The sequence below is a fragment of the Balaenoptera acutorostrata genome, chromosome 2 (genome assembly GCF_949987535.1).
Source record: "Balaenoptera acutorostrata chromosome 2, mBalAcu1.1, whole genome shotgun sequence".
NCBI classification, from domain to species: domain Eukaryota; kingdom Metazoa; phylum Chordata; class Mammalia; order Artiodactyla; family Balaenopteridae; genus Balaenoptera; species Balaenoptera acutorostrata.
In genome coordinates, this window is record NC_080065.1 from 184823881 (window position 1) to 184837779 (window position 13899).

Sequence of the window (13899 nt, forward strand, 5' to 3'; positions counted from 1 at the left end):
CTTCCAAACTGACGATCCCCCGGTCAGAAGGCCCCCCCGCCACGAGCTCACCGTGGGTGCAGCTCGCTGGCGGTCGCCCTGCTGTTGGCTGTGTGGTCCTGGCTCAGGTGGCGCCGCAGCACCAGCTTGGCAGGGGAGAGCCTGGTGTAGTCGGGCAGGGCCAGGCCGGACAACTTCTCGAGCCTCGGCCGGCCACTGTGGTTCGGGGTGCAGGGCACGACCTCCTGGTCCAGGGGGGAGGCCAGGTACTGGGGGGTGTTCTGCTTGGGCGAGGGCCGGCTCAGCGCGCCGCAGAGCTCGTAGCCGGCCGCGTGGCCGTTCATGGACAGCTCTGGGCTCATGTTGCTCAAGTGGGGCAGGGAGAACCTGGCACAGTCCAGCTCCAGGTGTGGCCGGCCGGACTCAGCCTCCTGCTCTCGGCCCAGGCCACCCTTCCCGCGCAGGTGCAGGGACAGGGCGTCATCGGGCGGCACGCAGGACTTGAGCTGCAGGAGCTCCTGCTGCCGCTGGCTCTTCTCCAGCTCCACGATGCTGATCTGGGGGACGAGAGGAGGCATCAGGCCTGAGAGGCCCCACGCCCAGCACCTCACTGGCAAGGCCAGTCCTGCGAGAGGGACGTGGGCCGGCTAGAGGGACGTGGGCCAGCTAGTGTGATGGGCAGACAAGCGTCAGCGCGGGCGCGCGGACGCACCGGCCTGAGGAAGCGAGGGGCCCAGGCTCTGTGGCTGTCACCGCGACCGCGAGGGTAAGGTATCGGCCCCGGGGGCGGGGGCCCTGGGGGCTGGGGCCCGAGGCATCGTTTGTCTGGCTCTCCCTACAATGAATCAAGGGCCCACAGCTTCGGGCCGCCTCTCAGTTACCACAGGAGCGTCAGGACCCTGCACGCAGCCTCCTGAGACTCCTCCTGCACACAGGCTGGCAGCAGGGCCAGGCCACCACAGAAGGCAGCTCGACACCGTATCCTGGAACCTACAGCTGCTCCGACGGCTACTTGGGGGATGTGTGTCTTTAGGGACGTAGCCTCCAGAGCAGCCTCCGGTGCAGAGGAATTCACTGCATTGCCATTCTGCAGTAACCCATCCCTGAAAGAGCCCCCAGGACCGGGCAACGGTGAAAGCTTCACGTAAATCACGAAACCTCACTGGGGAGACGCAAACACGGCGGGAGGCCTCGGCCTGCAGACGGGCTTCCGGGAAGCCCGCACCCGCGCGCTGATCTGTCCGTCCTTCCTTCCCGCACCGTCCTCTGCTCACCTCGTCAGCACGAGCTGTTCTCACGGTGCAAGTGAGGGCCGCCAGCGGCAGCCTCAGAAACAAGGCGCTCGCCAGCCCGGGCGGTGCGGCGGGGACTGGGCCTAGGACGCTGGTCCTGGTGCCCCAGCTGAAGCCTGAGCCCCACCGCCTCCGACAGGCCTCCTACCTGCAGCTCCAGGCAGTGCCTCTGCTTCTCCGAGATCTGGCTCTTCAGGGCCTGCTTCTCCTTCAGCAGGCCCTCCAGGGACAGAGTGGGCCAGTCCAGCTTCAGCTCCTCGCACCGTGCCTGGAGCTGTGGGGACGGGTGGGCTGCCGTGAGGCGTCGGAGGGCCCTGGGCGCCCCACTGCCGCAGCCTCAGGGCCCGCCCTCGGTCACCTCTCTGCCCCGGGACCCTGCCCGGCCTGGAGCAGGCAGCCTGCCCCGCCCCGCCCCGCCCCGCCGCGCCCCGCCCCACCCCGCCCTGCGCACCAGCCGCAGGCTCTGGCTCCTCAGCTCCCGGTTGCCCTTCTCCAGCTGCTCCGTCTGCTCCCTCAGCTGCTGGTTGTGAGCCGAGATCTCCTTCTGCGCTTGGATCAGGTCGTTGTAGGTCAGCGCCTTCACTCCCAGCTGAAGACAAACGACGGCAAAGGGGGGGCTCTCACGGGGGGCCGGGGGCATCACGAGGCAGGAAGCCTCCCTCTGACCACCTCCAGGCCGCTTCCTCAGGGACACTTTCAACGTGAAGAGCACCAGGGGGGCACCAGTCCTTCTGGATCTTGGCCAGACGTCCGGGCTGGGCCCTGGGCCCCGCCTGCCCCCCATCCCGCACCAGGGCCGTCTGCGTGGCCTCAGGGTGTCCAGGGCAGGGCGTCTACCTCATCCAGTTTCTGCTGGAAAAGCCTCTTGATCTCCTCCTTCTGAGCTTGGCAGTGGCCGAACAGCTGCTGCACGGCGCCCACCAACCGGGCGTTCTTCTCCTGCGGGGCAGGGCCGTGAGTGCGAGGCCCCCGGGATGGGCGCCCCGCCTGACTCGCAGCCCGCCTGGCGGACGTGGCGGCGGACACGCACCCGTGAGGAGGCTGGCCAGACCCCCGTCGGGGCCTCGCCCCGAAACGTGCCACCACGTTACCAGCAGCTACAGAGCCTGACGCTTCCCGCCCTCAGGAAAGCCGGGGTGCCCGCACCGGGCCCGAGGGCGGCCGCGCCACACAGCCCCCAACCCCAGCTCCGCCACCGAGGCTGCAGGGCACACTGTCCCCAGATGAGGACGCCTCAAACGGGGCAGCAGGGCCCGGCCAGCCGTGGCCCGGGGGCCATCAGGCCCCGCAGGTGAGGGGAGCTGGGCCTGGCAGCACCAGGTGCGGCTCACCTTCTCCTGGTCCAGCAGCTGCTGCAGGTTGGCCTTGTACTGAGGGGTCTTTGTGTATGCCAGGAACTGTAGGTACTGAATCTTGAAGGATTCTACGAGGGGAGCCAAGACAAGGTTTTAACTCAGAAACCCTCCCGCTGAGGCTCGAGGCGGGGGCGGGGGGGGTTCGGGAATGATGCGCAGGCTCCCCAGGGCCCGAGTGGTGCTGGGGTCACACGGTGCAGTTGTCGTGCCGCGGCCCGTGTCCCCACACTGCCTCAGCATGTCCCGCCCCACGTGGGGACCCTGGCAGCTCCTGCCGTCCCCAGCCCGCTTTTTCGTTCTCCCCAAGGACACGTGGGTTGCGGTCAGCCAGTCTGCCGGTCTTCTCGGTAAACATATGCTACCGATGTTGAAATGAGAAAACTGTACAGGAGTTTCCTTCATCCACTTTCTGAAGGGACAAGGCATCTCAAGGCAGCCCAGCCACGTGAGCACGAGCTCGACTCGGCAGGACAGAGCCCTGCTTCCTCGGGGCACCGGGCTCATCCCGGACAGGTCTCCCTGACACCGCAGACACGGGGCTGGGTCCTCCTCTGCAGGGCACCCTGGGCACCGTGGGTGGTGGAACAGCATCCCTGGCCCCCACCTTCTCGACGCCAGGAGCCCCCCCCCCCCGCCAGTCATGACGATGCCCCCAGACGTGGCCTCGCTTCCCCTGGGGCAGGACCGCAGCCTCAGACCGCCGCACGGGCCCCGCTGACCCCAAAGCCCAGGGGCGCCCTGGCAGGGCTGAGCCTGAGCCCTGGGAGTGGTGCGCTTGGCCACGCAGTGTGGGTTTCCCAGGGGGTCTGCAGACAAGCCGCTCCTCGCGCTCCGCCCCGCCCGCCCGGCCTCCCTCCCGGGGCAGCTCACCTAGCAGCCTGTGCAGGGCGGGCGGGGCGGGCGCCAGCAGCAGCTGCTCAGGGGGGCGCCGCTGCGTGCTGGGAGGTAGCTGGTAGGGGGCGCCTGCGGGGAGACAGCGGGTCACGCTCCCTAGACGCCAGGCCCTGCGCGACACCCCAGCTGCCCAGCCAAGCCGCCACCAGACCCCGAACCGCGGCACTTCGCCCTGCCTGAGCGGGGCTTCTGCACGGGACCTCCGTGGAGCCCTCAGGAGGCTTTGGAGCTGCAGCACCACCCCCCCACCGAGTACTCAGCGCAGACGCTGCCGCAGTGGCTTCTGCCCGAGCCGGCAGGAAAAGGGACAGCGGTGAGGCTCCCCGGGACCCCAGAGCACAGCGGGGCGGGGGCGAGGAGGCACTCACCCTGCGGCGAGGGTGACGCCGCCCGCGACACGGTCTGGGCGTGCAGCAGGTCCAGTGCGCTCTGGGTCTTCTTGGGCTTGCGCTCGGGGTTGGCGGTGCTCATCTTCTTGGGACGTCCGCGCTTCCGGCCAGCCATCTTCCGGCCCTTCTTGTTCAGCTTCTTCTTCCGGGCCTTGGAGGGAGACGGCTTCTTGACAGCGGTCGCCCCGGCTTTCTCTTCCTCAGCACCAGAGTCCTAGCGGAAGACCGTGTGAGGGACCAGCCGGCGACGTGGGCTCCCGAGGGCAGCCTGGCTCCGTCCCCTGAGACCGGGCCGGCCCATCTGGCCGGGGGCGTGGCACTCACCATGGGGGTGTCGGCGGGCATGGCCGCCTTGCTCTCGGGCACCTTGGTGGGGGTGGTCGTGTTGCTCTTGTTCTCCCGCTGCTGCCGGCGCCGAGCTGCCTCTTGTTCCTCCTGGGGAGCAAGCAGGGGGCTCGTCCTCTGAACCGCGGGCACCGCGGAGACCCTCCTGCCTGCAGGGGCCCTGCAGCCCTGGCCCCGGGGGAAAGCGAGGTGCACACACCCCACATCCCGTCTCTGCTGGGAACCCAGTGGCCCCCCGGACGGCCTGGCCTGGCCCCCCCCACGGCGGGTGGTCCCAAGGTCCCCACAGCCACTTCCCCACCGAGGGGCGCGCTGTCCACAGGCGACGGCTGCGGGACACCCACGGCAACAGGAGGGAGGACAGGGCCACCCTCAAGGCCGTCCTCTGTCTCCAGGTGGGGGTGGCCGTCACCATGCCCTGACCCGGAGGCCCTAGTGTGGCAGGAAGGGCCCAGGCGGGGGGCTCCTTCAAGGCTCACGTGCTTGTCTGAGCCTCCAAAGAGAAAGACTCTGGGACAGACGTCCCACAAGGTTCAGAGACAAAGTGATGACCACAAGGCTGCAGGACATCTTGAAAGGTTGTAACTCCAACCTATCTCCCCCAAAAATCTCTCAAGAAACGTGGCCAGGGTGAAGCTGCTCAAGACGCGGCCGCCACAGCCAGGGGGCCCCGGCACCCAGGCCCACGCCCGGCCACTCGGGATGCCTCGGGCCCTGGTCAGCTTAGAGATCGAGGACAAATACACAAACTTACCCTGAGTTTTGGATTTTTCAGACTAGAAAAGTAGTTTTCAAGCTAAAAATGGAAAAGGAAAAGAAAACGTCTCATTAGCGATGGAAAACCCTGTCAGGACAAGAGCCACAGCCCAGACCCACCGACATCAGGCAGTGATGGGCGCGGTGAGCGCTCGGGACCCCGGGTTGGGAGCAGGACCTCTGCCCGCCCACGTCAGCTGAGAGGCGGGTCGGGGAGGAAGGGGTGCCACTCACTATGGTGCGGTCGATGGTGTGCAGGTAGTAAGACACCGGCTTCCCCGTCCACGACACCGAGCCTTTTAGCGGCGACAGCTCCACGACGCGCATGATGGTGCCGATGTCTGCGCACAACGGGGCGCAGGGGTCAGGGGTCGCCAGGGCACCAGGGGGAGGGGTATGGCGGGGCTCAGGTCCCAGGCGCGTCCCAACCGCCGGCTGGGGAGGTGCCTACAGCCCTCCCCGCACCCAGGCGCCTGGCCAAGGACAAGGGCGACGAGCCCACAGGGCGGGCTCCAAAGGCCCGCGGGGGCCGATGTGGCAAGCAAGCAGCCGCGAGGATGCCCAGCGCCTGAGGGTCCCACCTCCCCGCGGCCCCGCACACACTGCTGCTTGTCCTTGTCACTGCTCCCTCGGGTCCCGGCACCATGGTCCTGCCCAGGGCCACGTCTGGGGACGTCTGGGGTTGTCACAACTGGGGGCCTCCCGCATGGAGTAAGTGCGGCCGCCGCTCCACATCCGACAGCGCCCGGGACGCCCCCCCCCCCCGCCACTGCTGGCGGGCGACCCCGCCTTAACCCACGGCAGGTGCTCATAATTGCACATGTTAAGAACTCGGCAACACGAGAGCTCTTACCACTCAAGTTTCTACTGTTTATTCTGAAGTTCAGAGGTGCAAAGGGCTTCGAGGACACAATTCTGCCACCTGAAACACAGAGGGGGATCAGTGCCGGCCGTGGGGACACCAGCGCGCGATACGAGCAAGAGCCTGATGAAGGTTAGAGCACCAGGACGCAAAAGCATCCAGAGAAACCAGCCCTCTGAACACAGAAAAGCCGAGGGACTGGGAGTCCTGAGCTAATCTCACAGCTAAAAGCAAAGCAGCGCCTGAGAGCTCCGACCCGTCTCACGATTTGCTTTCCTGCAAAACGCGCTGCTCAGGGCCTCACAGTCCCCTGGGTCTCGCCGTGGGGCCCGCTGGGCACCCCCTCTACAGCTGCTGCACTGTCTAGATGCGCCACACCCACGCCAGATGCGGGCCAGAACCAGCCCTGACCCCAGAGACAGACAGAACCTGCGGGAGAGCCGGGTCCGGACACACAGACAGAACCTAAGGCTGGACCAGGCCCTGACACAGAACCAACAGAACCTGCGGGAGAGCCGGGTCCGGACACACAGACAGAACCTAAGGCTGGACCAGGCCCTAACACAGAACCAACAGAACCTGCGGGAGAGCCGGGTCCGGACACACAGACAGAACCTAAGGCTGGACCAGGCCCTAACACAGAACCAACAGAACCTGAGGGAGAGCCGGGTCCGGACACACAGACAGAACCTAAGGCTGGACCAGGCCCTAACACAGAACCAACAGAACCTGAGGGAGAACCGGGTCCTGATCCACACACATAGACAGAACCCGAGGCAGGACGAGGCCCGACTCCAGGGAAACAGGACCTCAGAGAGAACCGGGCCCAGACTCCACACAGACAGAGCCTGAGGGAGAACCAGGCCCTAACCCAACACAAACAGAACCTGAGGGAGAACTGGGTCCTGATCCACAGGAACAGACAGAACCTAAGGCAGAACCGGGCCCTGACCCCACACAGACAGAATGCGAAAGGGTCAGGTCGGGAACAGCTGCACAGAAAACAGTTTTTCCAATTAACTCCCGGCATGTGTGCAGTCATTGTAGGGAAAAGAACCACAAGGACTCGCAGCCTCCTGCAGAGAGGTCACCATGATTGACGATGTCACCCTCAGGTTACAGACGCTTCCCCCATCCTGTACGAAACACTGTCAGGAAACGTAATACACCGGAACGTTCCAGCGTAGGAAATACAGAGCCAAATATAAAAGTCAAAGAAAACGCGTGACGAGTAAACTGAAGCAGTCAGGATGAGCCCTCTGCTCGCGCACACGCTCATGGCTCCCCGAGCCCCAGCCTGGCCTCTGGGCGCCCCCCACCCCGAGGAGGCAGCGACGCCAGGTCCCGGGCTGGCCGTGCCAGCAAAGTCACGGCAGCCAGAGGCTGAGGGGGTCCCCTGGGCGCACCTGAAGAGTGTCGAAGGGAGGACGCTCGAATTAGGAATGTGCCCCCTGCAAGGCTTCCGGGACAACAGGTGCCCTGAGGGGACTTCTGTGGGCATGTCACCAGGGGCCCCAAGCCGGCCGCGTGCAACACCCGGGCGCTCAGCTGGGACACGGGGTGCGGAGGGCGAGGTCAAGATGACCAAGAGGGACGAGTGCAGAACGGGCGACATCCCACGAGACAACGAGGCCAGATGCCCAACGGGCCGCGTCCAAAAAGATGGAGGGGCCATGACCCGAGGCCCTAAGGCTAGAGAGTCGGGAACGCACAGCCCAAGAGGCGCCCGGGGCAGCTGGCAGAGCAGGAATCCACGCTCCTCTCCTAGGTGGGGCGCGGGGATGGGTGCCGAGTGCTCAGGAGAAGGTCCCGGGCACGGTGCTCGTTCCCACAAAACCATCAGGAGCGACCCTGCCGCATGCTCAGGCTCACGCTCACCTGCACACGCACACACGCAAACACACATGCAGCCGGCAGTGCTGAGGGCAGCTGGAAACTCTCTGTGCCTATGCTGGGTGATCCTTTCCCCTCTCCTGTTTGCTTGAAATGTTTCATAACAAAACTCGGGGGACACACCCCGTTCCTCTCTCCCGGCCACAGAGGAGGTCAGGACGGCATGGGGGCCTCCCCGCAGCTGCGGGGACAGGGAGCAGGACAGAGCACGGCGCGTCTGCAAAGACCTGACGTGGGAATCGCAGCAGCAGCGGCGGCAGCAGAAGCCGCCCTCCTGAGCCCGAGGATGAAGACGCTTTCTGGAGACCTCCCTGCAGGACAGGTGACTCCTGCCATCTCATGTCACGACTGGAGAAGCATGGGGACACCCTGTCAGGGCCGCATCCCTGGCCAGGCCCCAGGAAGGGGAGTGGGCAGAGCCCAGCAGCACCGTGGGCACGCGGGGCGGCATATCCGACCTCACGTTGAGGTCATAGCCCACGGGGGGCCCGGGAGACCGGTCCCGTCCTGCCAGGAGGACCCCGAGAAGGATGGGCACCTGAGGCTGGAGCTCTCACACGGATGGCGACAGCCCCCGGCTGAGGACCAGAGCCCGGCCGCGTGCGCCCGGGCGTCCAGGGAAAGAAGCCCGCGACTCCACCAGCGGTGGGACGACCCCCACGCTCCTGGAGCAGAGCGCGTCACAGGGCACAGACAGAGCCGCCGTCACCCCGTGTGTTCCCCACACACGGGACGCTACTGGCCTCCCCACGGGGAAGAAACAGAGCAGCAGGTGAGAAGCAGGCGCGAGGGCACAGGACAAGGGGAATCGCGGGCCCTCCCCGGGTCCCCCAGCTGCTGCCCTGCTTGTCAGGACCATCGATGGTGCTGGGACAGAAAGCGCCCAGCTTTCTGAGGGAGACGGACTGAGGAGGACGGCCTGGAGAAGCAGCCGCTCCTCCGTCCCCTCTTCCTGGAACACACCGGACCTGCTCTCCCACTCTGAGCCTGAGCCCAGCTCACCGTGGGACCCAGGGCCGGGCACGAGCACACACACTAGGCTCAAATGAAACTGGCCAGCTCCCAGCTGTGTAGAAGGCTCCCGCCCAGGTGTCTGCATCAGTCTGATGCTCCACGTGCAGGCACAGCCAAGGGACACCTCACGGGTGCTGCTGGGCCTGGGCGGGCCTCCACGCAGCTCCCTCCCTGCACCTTCAGTGGCCTGGAGGGATCTCACTCGGGGACCACCCTGCTCAGGCTCACCACGCCAGAGGGAGGAGCTCGGGACACAAGAAGACCGAACAACCCCCGCCCGCGTTCCTGAGGAGGGGAGAGTCCGCTCAGACGCCAGGAGCTCCCATCGTCCAAGCGCTCAGCCTTGGCACTTCCCTCCCAGGCCTGTTGAGACCTCCCCCATACAAGGTTCTGGCCAGATGCCAACAGCACTCACTCCACAAAAGCACCAAGGTAACCCGTGAGTCTAAACGCTTTCATAAGCACGGGGAGAACACGCCCCTCCTACATGCTAAACGGATCCTGACTTGAGAACACTCAGCTTTCAGCTTCGCCCCGTGACCTCTCCTTCCAGAGCTGTGCCGAGCAGTTCTGGCAGCACTTCCAAGACTCGGACACAAGAAAGGTGAGGTCCCCTCCCGCTTCCGGGTCTCGACTGGCCTGGGGACGGAGGGTGAGGGGGAAGGGGAAGCAGCGGGGGTGGCTCTGGCCAGGCAGCCCGGGTCCAAGTACAGGAAAGGCCCGGCCGGCAAAGGTCGCAGGGGCCGGTCAGGGGAACCCCCGTGCCCTCAGCGCCCCCAGGTTAGGGTTCTAGATCACATGGGGACACCCAATCAAGTTTCAGTTTCCCATACACAGTGAAGAATCCCTTAGGAGAAGGCAGGATGTCCTTGAACTAAGAAGTCACTCCCTGTCTCCCGAAATCTGAACTAACCAGACAGCCTGCAGCTCCCTTGCTAATCTGGCCCCGCCCCAGTCCTTTGGGCCGGCTGCAAGCTGGGGCCTGAGCGGGGGAGGCGTCAGGTCTATTCCACCACACGCGCTGAGCTGCGAGGCACCCGCCCACAACCTAGGTGACAGTGAGAACCACGATGGATGGGACCCCCTGCCTGAGGCCTCTCCACCAGGGCCGAACCCGACGATGCCAGTCAGGACCCCGCCACCTGTGACCAGGGCCACAGCCACCCAGCCCCGAGCAGGTGCAGGCGCAGACGCACAGGGCAGGGAGGGGAGCTCGTTACCTTCCTTCATGTTTGCGAACCGCTCCTTCAGCTGGTGATCCACCTCAGGACCAAAGGCAAAGTTATTCACAAATATAACACTGCAAAATAATATTCCAGTTGAGTGAAAAGAGGTTCTACCTGCACACACGTACAGAGCCGCAGCGCCTACCACGCCTACCGCCTCTGCCGCCGGCTCTGCCCGCACCACCTCCGCCCGGCCTGGGGACGGGTGCCGGGGCCCACGGGCTGTGACTGCCACCCTGGGTGCCGTGAACACGGACACCGCGACAAGCAGACCGCTAGCTCCCTTGGCAAGGCGCGCACGGACACGGGCCCAGGGCAACGGGCTGCCCTGCCTGCCCCTCAGGTGCCCCGGGGTTGGAAAGCGGGCAGCTCAAGCGCCAGCTGGGCAGAGAGGTGTGAGGACACCCAGGCAGGAAAGCAGCACAGACCCATCAAGCTGCACCACCACCCGAGGGCCCAGCGCCAAGTTCTTCCGAGGCAGGGCCTGGCTCATCCTCTCCCGTTTCTCAAACGTTCTCTGGCACCCGATGGCCCGAGGAAGCGCTGCCTGAAGATGCCCACCGGGCAGTAGGAGGCTGCTGCCCGCACAGGCCCCCAACCTGTCCCCTCCTCTGCCCGCCGGCTCCTGCCCCCATGTAGGACCCCCACCAGGGATCCCTTCCTCATCTGAACGTGACGGAGAGCAGCGAGCTGTCTGCTGTTCCATGCCACTTGTCTGGAATCTCGGTACTAGGACAGTAACGGAGGATCTGACCGGGGCGAGGACGGACACGGGCAGCAGGAGAAGCACTGAAGGCGTAAGCCAAGCTCTCTCGCTGCCGACCGCTTGGAAAGAAACCCAGATGCGGTGCGGTTCAGGTTGGGGCTGACAGGCAGAGCCCTGATGAGAGCGGCGAGCTGGGGAGGCTCCGACAGGGCGTGGGGCCGGCCTGGAGAGGTCCCTGCTCTGGGGTGGAGCCTGGGAAGGCGGCACGCCAGGGCCTCAAGGTGGCCAAGGTGGGGAGAGGGGGTAAGCCAGGACAGACCCTGGGCTGCCTGAACTAGAATCACCCGAGAGGAAACAAGGAAGCTCCCTGAGGCCCGCGGAAGCCAGAATGAAGACCCCTGAGCGCAGAGGAGCTGGTCAGGGCGGGGACACCCCCAAAAGGAAGCAGAGCGCCCAGGGCACTCGCCGTCTGGGGGGCACCGTCTGGGGGCCCCGGCAGAGCCCAGCCTCGGGGCCTCGCGGTGCTCTGGGCGAGCTCTTCCTCGCCGGGCCACAGCTGCTGGGCGCCCCCCATGGGAGAGGCCGCCACGGCAGCTGCTCCAGAGCCCCCCGACCCCATCTGATGGGGACACCCATGGGGTCAGCACAGTCCCCTCAAGAAAAGGGGGACGGCGTGCCCAAATCAGGTGAGACATTCTCACGGGAGAGCGAGACAAGGACAGGCCTTTGTGAACGAGGGATGCCTGTTTCCTACCTGCCTGCACGGAACCCAGTGGTGGGGCCTCGGGGAGCCGTGCAGCGAGCACATGCAGAAGGAAGCGGGGAGGCCAGACCACGAGGTCGAAGGGAAAAGGTGTGACCCGCCCCCCTCCAGAGAGCTGAGAGAGTGACACGCCCGCCCCGCGGTCACCAAGGCCCGGCCACCCCCACTGAGCCACAAGAGCGCCTCGCGCTCCACAGGCACTGCCACTGTTGCCGCCAGGTGCGCAAGCGCGGGGTCCAGCCCGCTCCCCGGCCCCAGATCTGGGCAGGACAAGGGAAGGAACCACGGAGGCAGAGCTGCCGGCAAGCTCAGGACACGCGGCGGTGTCGGCCTGGAGACTGCTTGCCATGGCGCTACCATCCATCCCGGGGAGGCCCGACAGCAGGAACCTGCACTGAGCCCAGGCCCTCCCCGCGCTCTCTGGCCCCTGCCTGCTGGGGTGACCCCCGGGGAGGGGGAGCAACCCGGGGAGGGGGATCTGCGCCGCCCCGCGCCATCCTGCCCTGCCCGGCAGGCCCCCCGCGGCCCTCGCAGCCTCACTCTGGCCCGGCCGTACCTCGTGTTGGCGATCCGCTCTCTCCACTCCTCCGAGAGGAAATCTCCTCTCTCCAGCTGAAAGGAGAAAAGAGGGACAGCCCATCACTCAGGGGTCTCGCTCGCCTCTGCACCCCACCCCCACCTGCCCCCCAAAGAAGAGATGGAATGAGCAGAGGCCCTGAGTTGGGAGGCCGCGGCAGGGCGGTGGCGTTGGGGCCAGGCTCCCAAAAGGGGACGGCGGGGAGAGGCCGAGACCACGCCACGCCCATGCAGGGCCAGCAGGGGGCGCCCCGAGGCGGCCGTGCTGGACAGAGCACACGCAGCGAGGGCGCAGCTCTCCTGCACCACCTCGCCTGTCTCCCGGGCAGCAGGGCTGTCCTTACGCCCTGACCACTATCTTTGTTAGACGACTAATCTCATTGTGCCTCAAGGCCAAAGTCTGCCTGAGACAACTCAGACCTTATTAACCTAACCGCCCAGAACTGTACCATTTAACAAACCAAGAAATCTGGCTTTATAATTCTTCAAAAAAAGGCTATCATCCCACTCCTGGGCGTCCACCCCAGAGAAGTGAAAACAGACCTCCACAGGAAAACCTGCACACCCCTGTCCGTGGCAGCAAAGGTGGGAACCCACGTGTCCGTCATGAACGTGGACATATAAACACCCTGTGGTCCCTCCACACACGGGAACATCACTCAGCCCTGAGAAGGGGTGAAGCCCCGACACTCGCTGCAACGTGGACGGACCCCGAGAACACGATGCTCAGTGAGAGAAGCCAGACACAGAAGGACACACAGGGTGTGATTCCATTGATGGGAAATGTCCAGGACAGGCGGACCCAAAGACAGAGCGTCTCTGGGGGAGGGTGGAGGTGGCTGCTGGCGGCCCCCGTCTGCACCCCACAAGCCACCAGGTGACCGGAGGCCCTCCAGGCAGCAATGGGGCAGCACCACCCAGCAGGGCTGGCCCCTGAGCCTGTCTCGGACGGGCAGGAGGGAAGACCCCAAGCGGAGGAGCCTGTGAGTGCCACGGCGCCCAGGCAGAGCAGCTGCAGGTCCGGCGCCCTCCAGCACACAGGAGTCACCCAGGGACATGAGGGGCCGAGCCCCGCAGGGCAGAACGGAGATGGCCGTCCTAAAACACGAAGGTGCCGTGGGAGGTCTACGTCCCGGACGTCCGCGTCTGCTCGCTGGGTCCTCTCCCCTCCTGAGGCTGCCACGGTTCCCTGCGCACAGCCCAGCAGGCTCGGGGCACTGACCCAAGTCCAAAGTCCTTACGATGCCGCACAGGAAAAAGCTCAAGCTGCAGGCCTGAGGCCGTGTCGTGGGAAGGCCGCTCGGTGTCTGGAACCGGACCTAAGGGGCTCCCTGCCCGCACACTCTCCGGGAAAACATGGGGTCCACACGGGCACCTGCTCTCCTCCCGGAGTCTGGGGTCTCGGCTGACCGGCCCCCAGTGAGAACCCTGGGCTGGGTCCTGTGAGCCTCCCTGGGGCCCGCACCTCGCTCGTGCTGTCGCGTCTCGCTTGGGGGAGTGAAGCACGCCCTGTGGAGTCTGGAAGCTGCGCCCGGTCCCCTGGACCCACCCGACGCCTCTTCCCTCCGCTGGTTTTGCTCCGTCCTGTCTCTGAATAAACCGCAATGTGAGGACGACGTCTGCTGCGTCCTGGGGTCCCGCAGGCTTGTCCTGATGTGGCTTCTCTCTCCACGGGGGCTCACCCATCCAAGCCACACCGTTTCAAGCCACAGCGCCACTGCTCTGTTGTGGCCTCACGTTCAAGGCAAGAAAACAGCCATTGTCCCGGCCCCGCCGCCATTCACCTCTTGACACAGACTGGCCGAGTCGGCTCTGTGTCGCTGGGGCCAATGTGCCCGAGTTAACTGTG

General features: G+C 65.6%; 2 protein-coding genes across 10 annotated transcripts in view; one reads left to right on the plus strand and one right to left on the minus strand.

Annotated features, from left to right (window-relative positions):
• DOT1L (DOT1 like histone lysine methyltransferase) overlaps positions 1-13899 on the minus strand; it is a 58240-nt gene that overhangs the window by 12634 nt on the left and 31707 nt on the right. For all 8 annotated transcript variants that reach the window (XM_057539826.1, XM_057539828.1, XM_057539830.1 and 5 more), the window contains 13 exons: positions 12031-12086; positions 10000-10079; positions 5864-5932; positions 5245-5351; positions 5009-5050; positions 4234-4344; positions 3889-4123; positions 3497-3589; positions 2603-2694; positions 2109-2210; positions 1723-1860; positions 1420-1545; positions 52-536 (listed from right to left, as the gene is read on the minus strand). In XM_057539826.1, coding sequence (XP_057395809.1) covers positions 52-536; positions 1420-1545; positions 1723-1860; positions 2109-2210; positions 2603-2694; positions 3497-3589; positions 3889-4123; positions 4234-4344; positions 5009-5050; positions 5245-5351; positions 5864-5932; positions 10000-10079; positions 12031-12086 — 1736 coding nt within the window. The remainder of the gene's footprint in view (positions 1-51; positions 537-1419; positions 1546-1722; positions 1861-2108; positions 2211-2602; positions 2695-3496; positions 3590-3888; positions 4124-4233; positions 4345-5008; positions 5051-5244; positions 5352-5863; positions 5933-9999; positions 10080-12030; positions 12087-13899) is intronic.
• Positions 1-13899, plus strand: part of SPPL2B (signal peptide peptidase like 2B) — a 154526-nt gene that overhangs the window by 7132 nt on the left and 133495 nt on the right. The window lies entirely within an intron of this gene.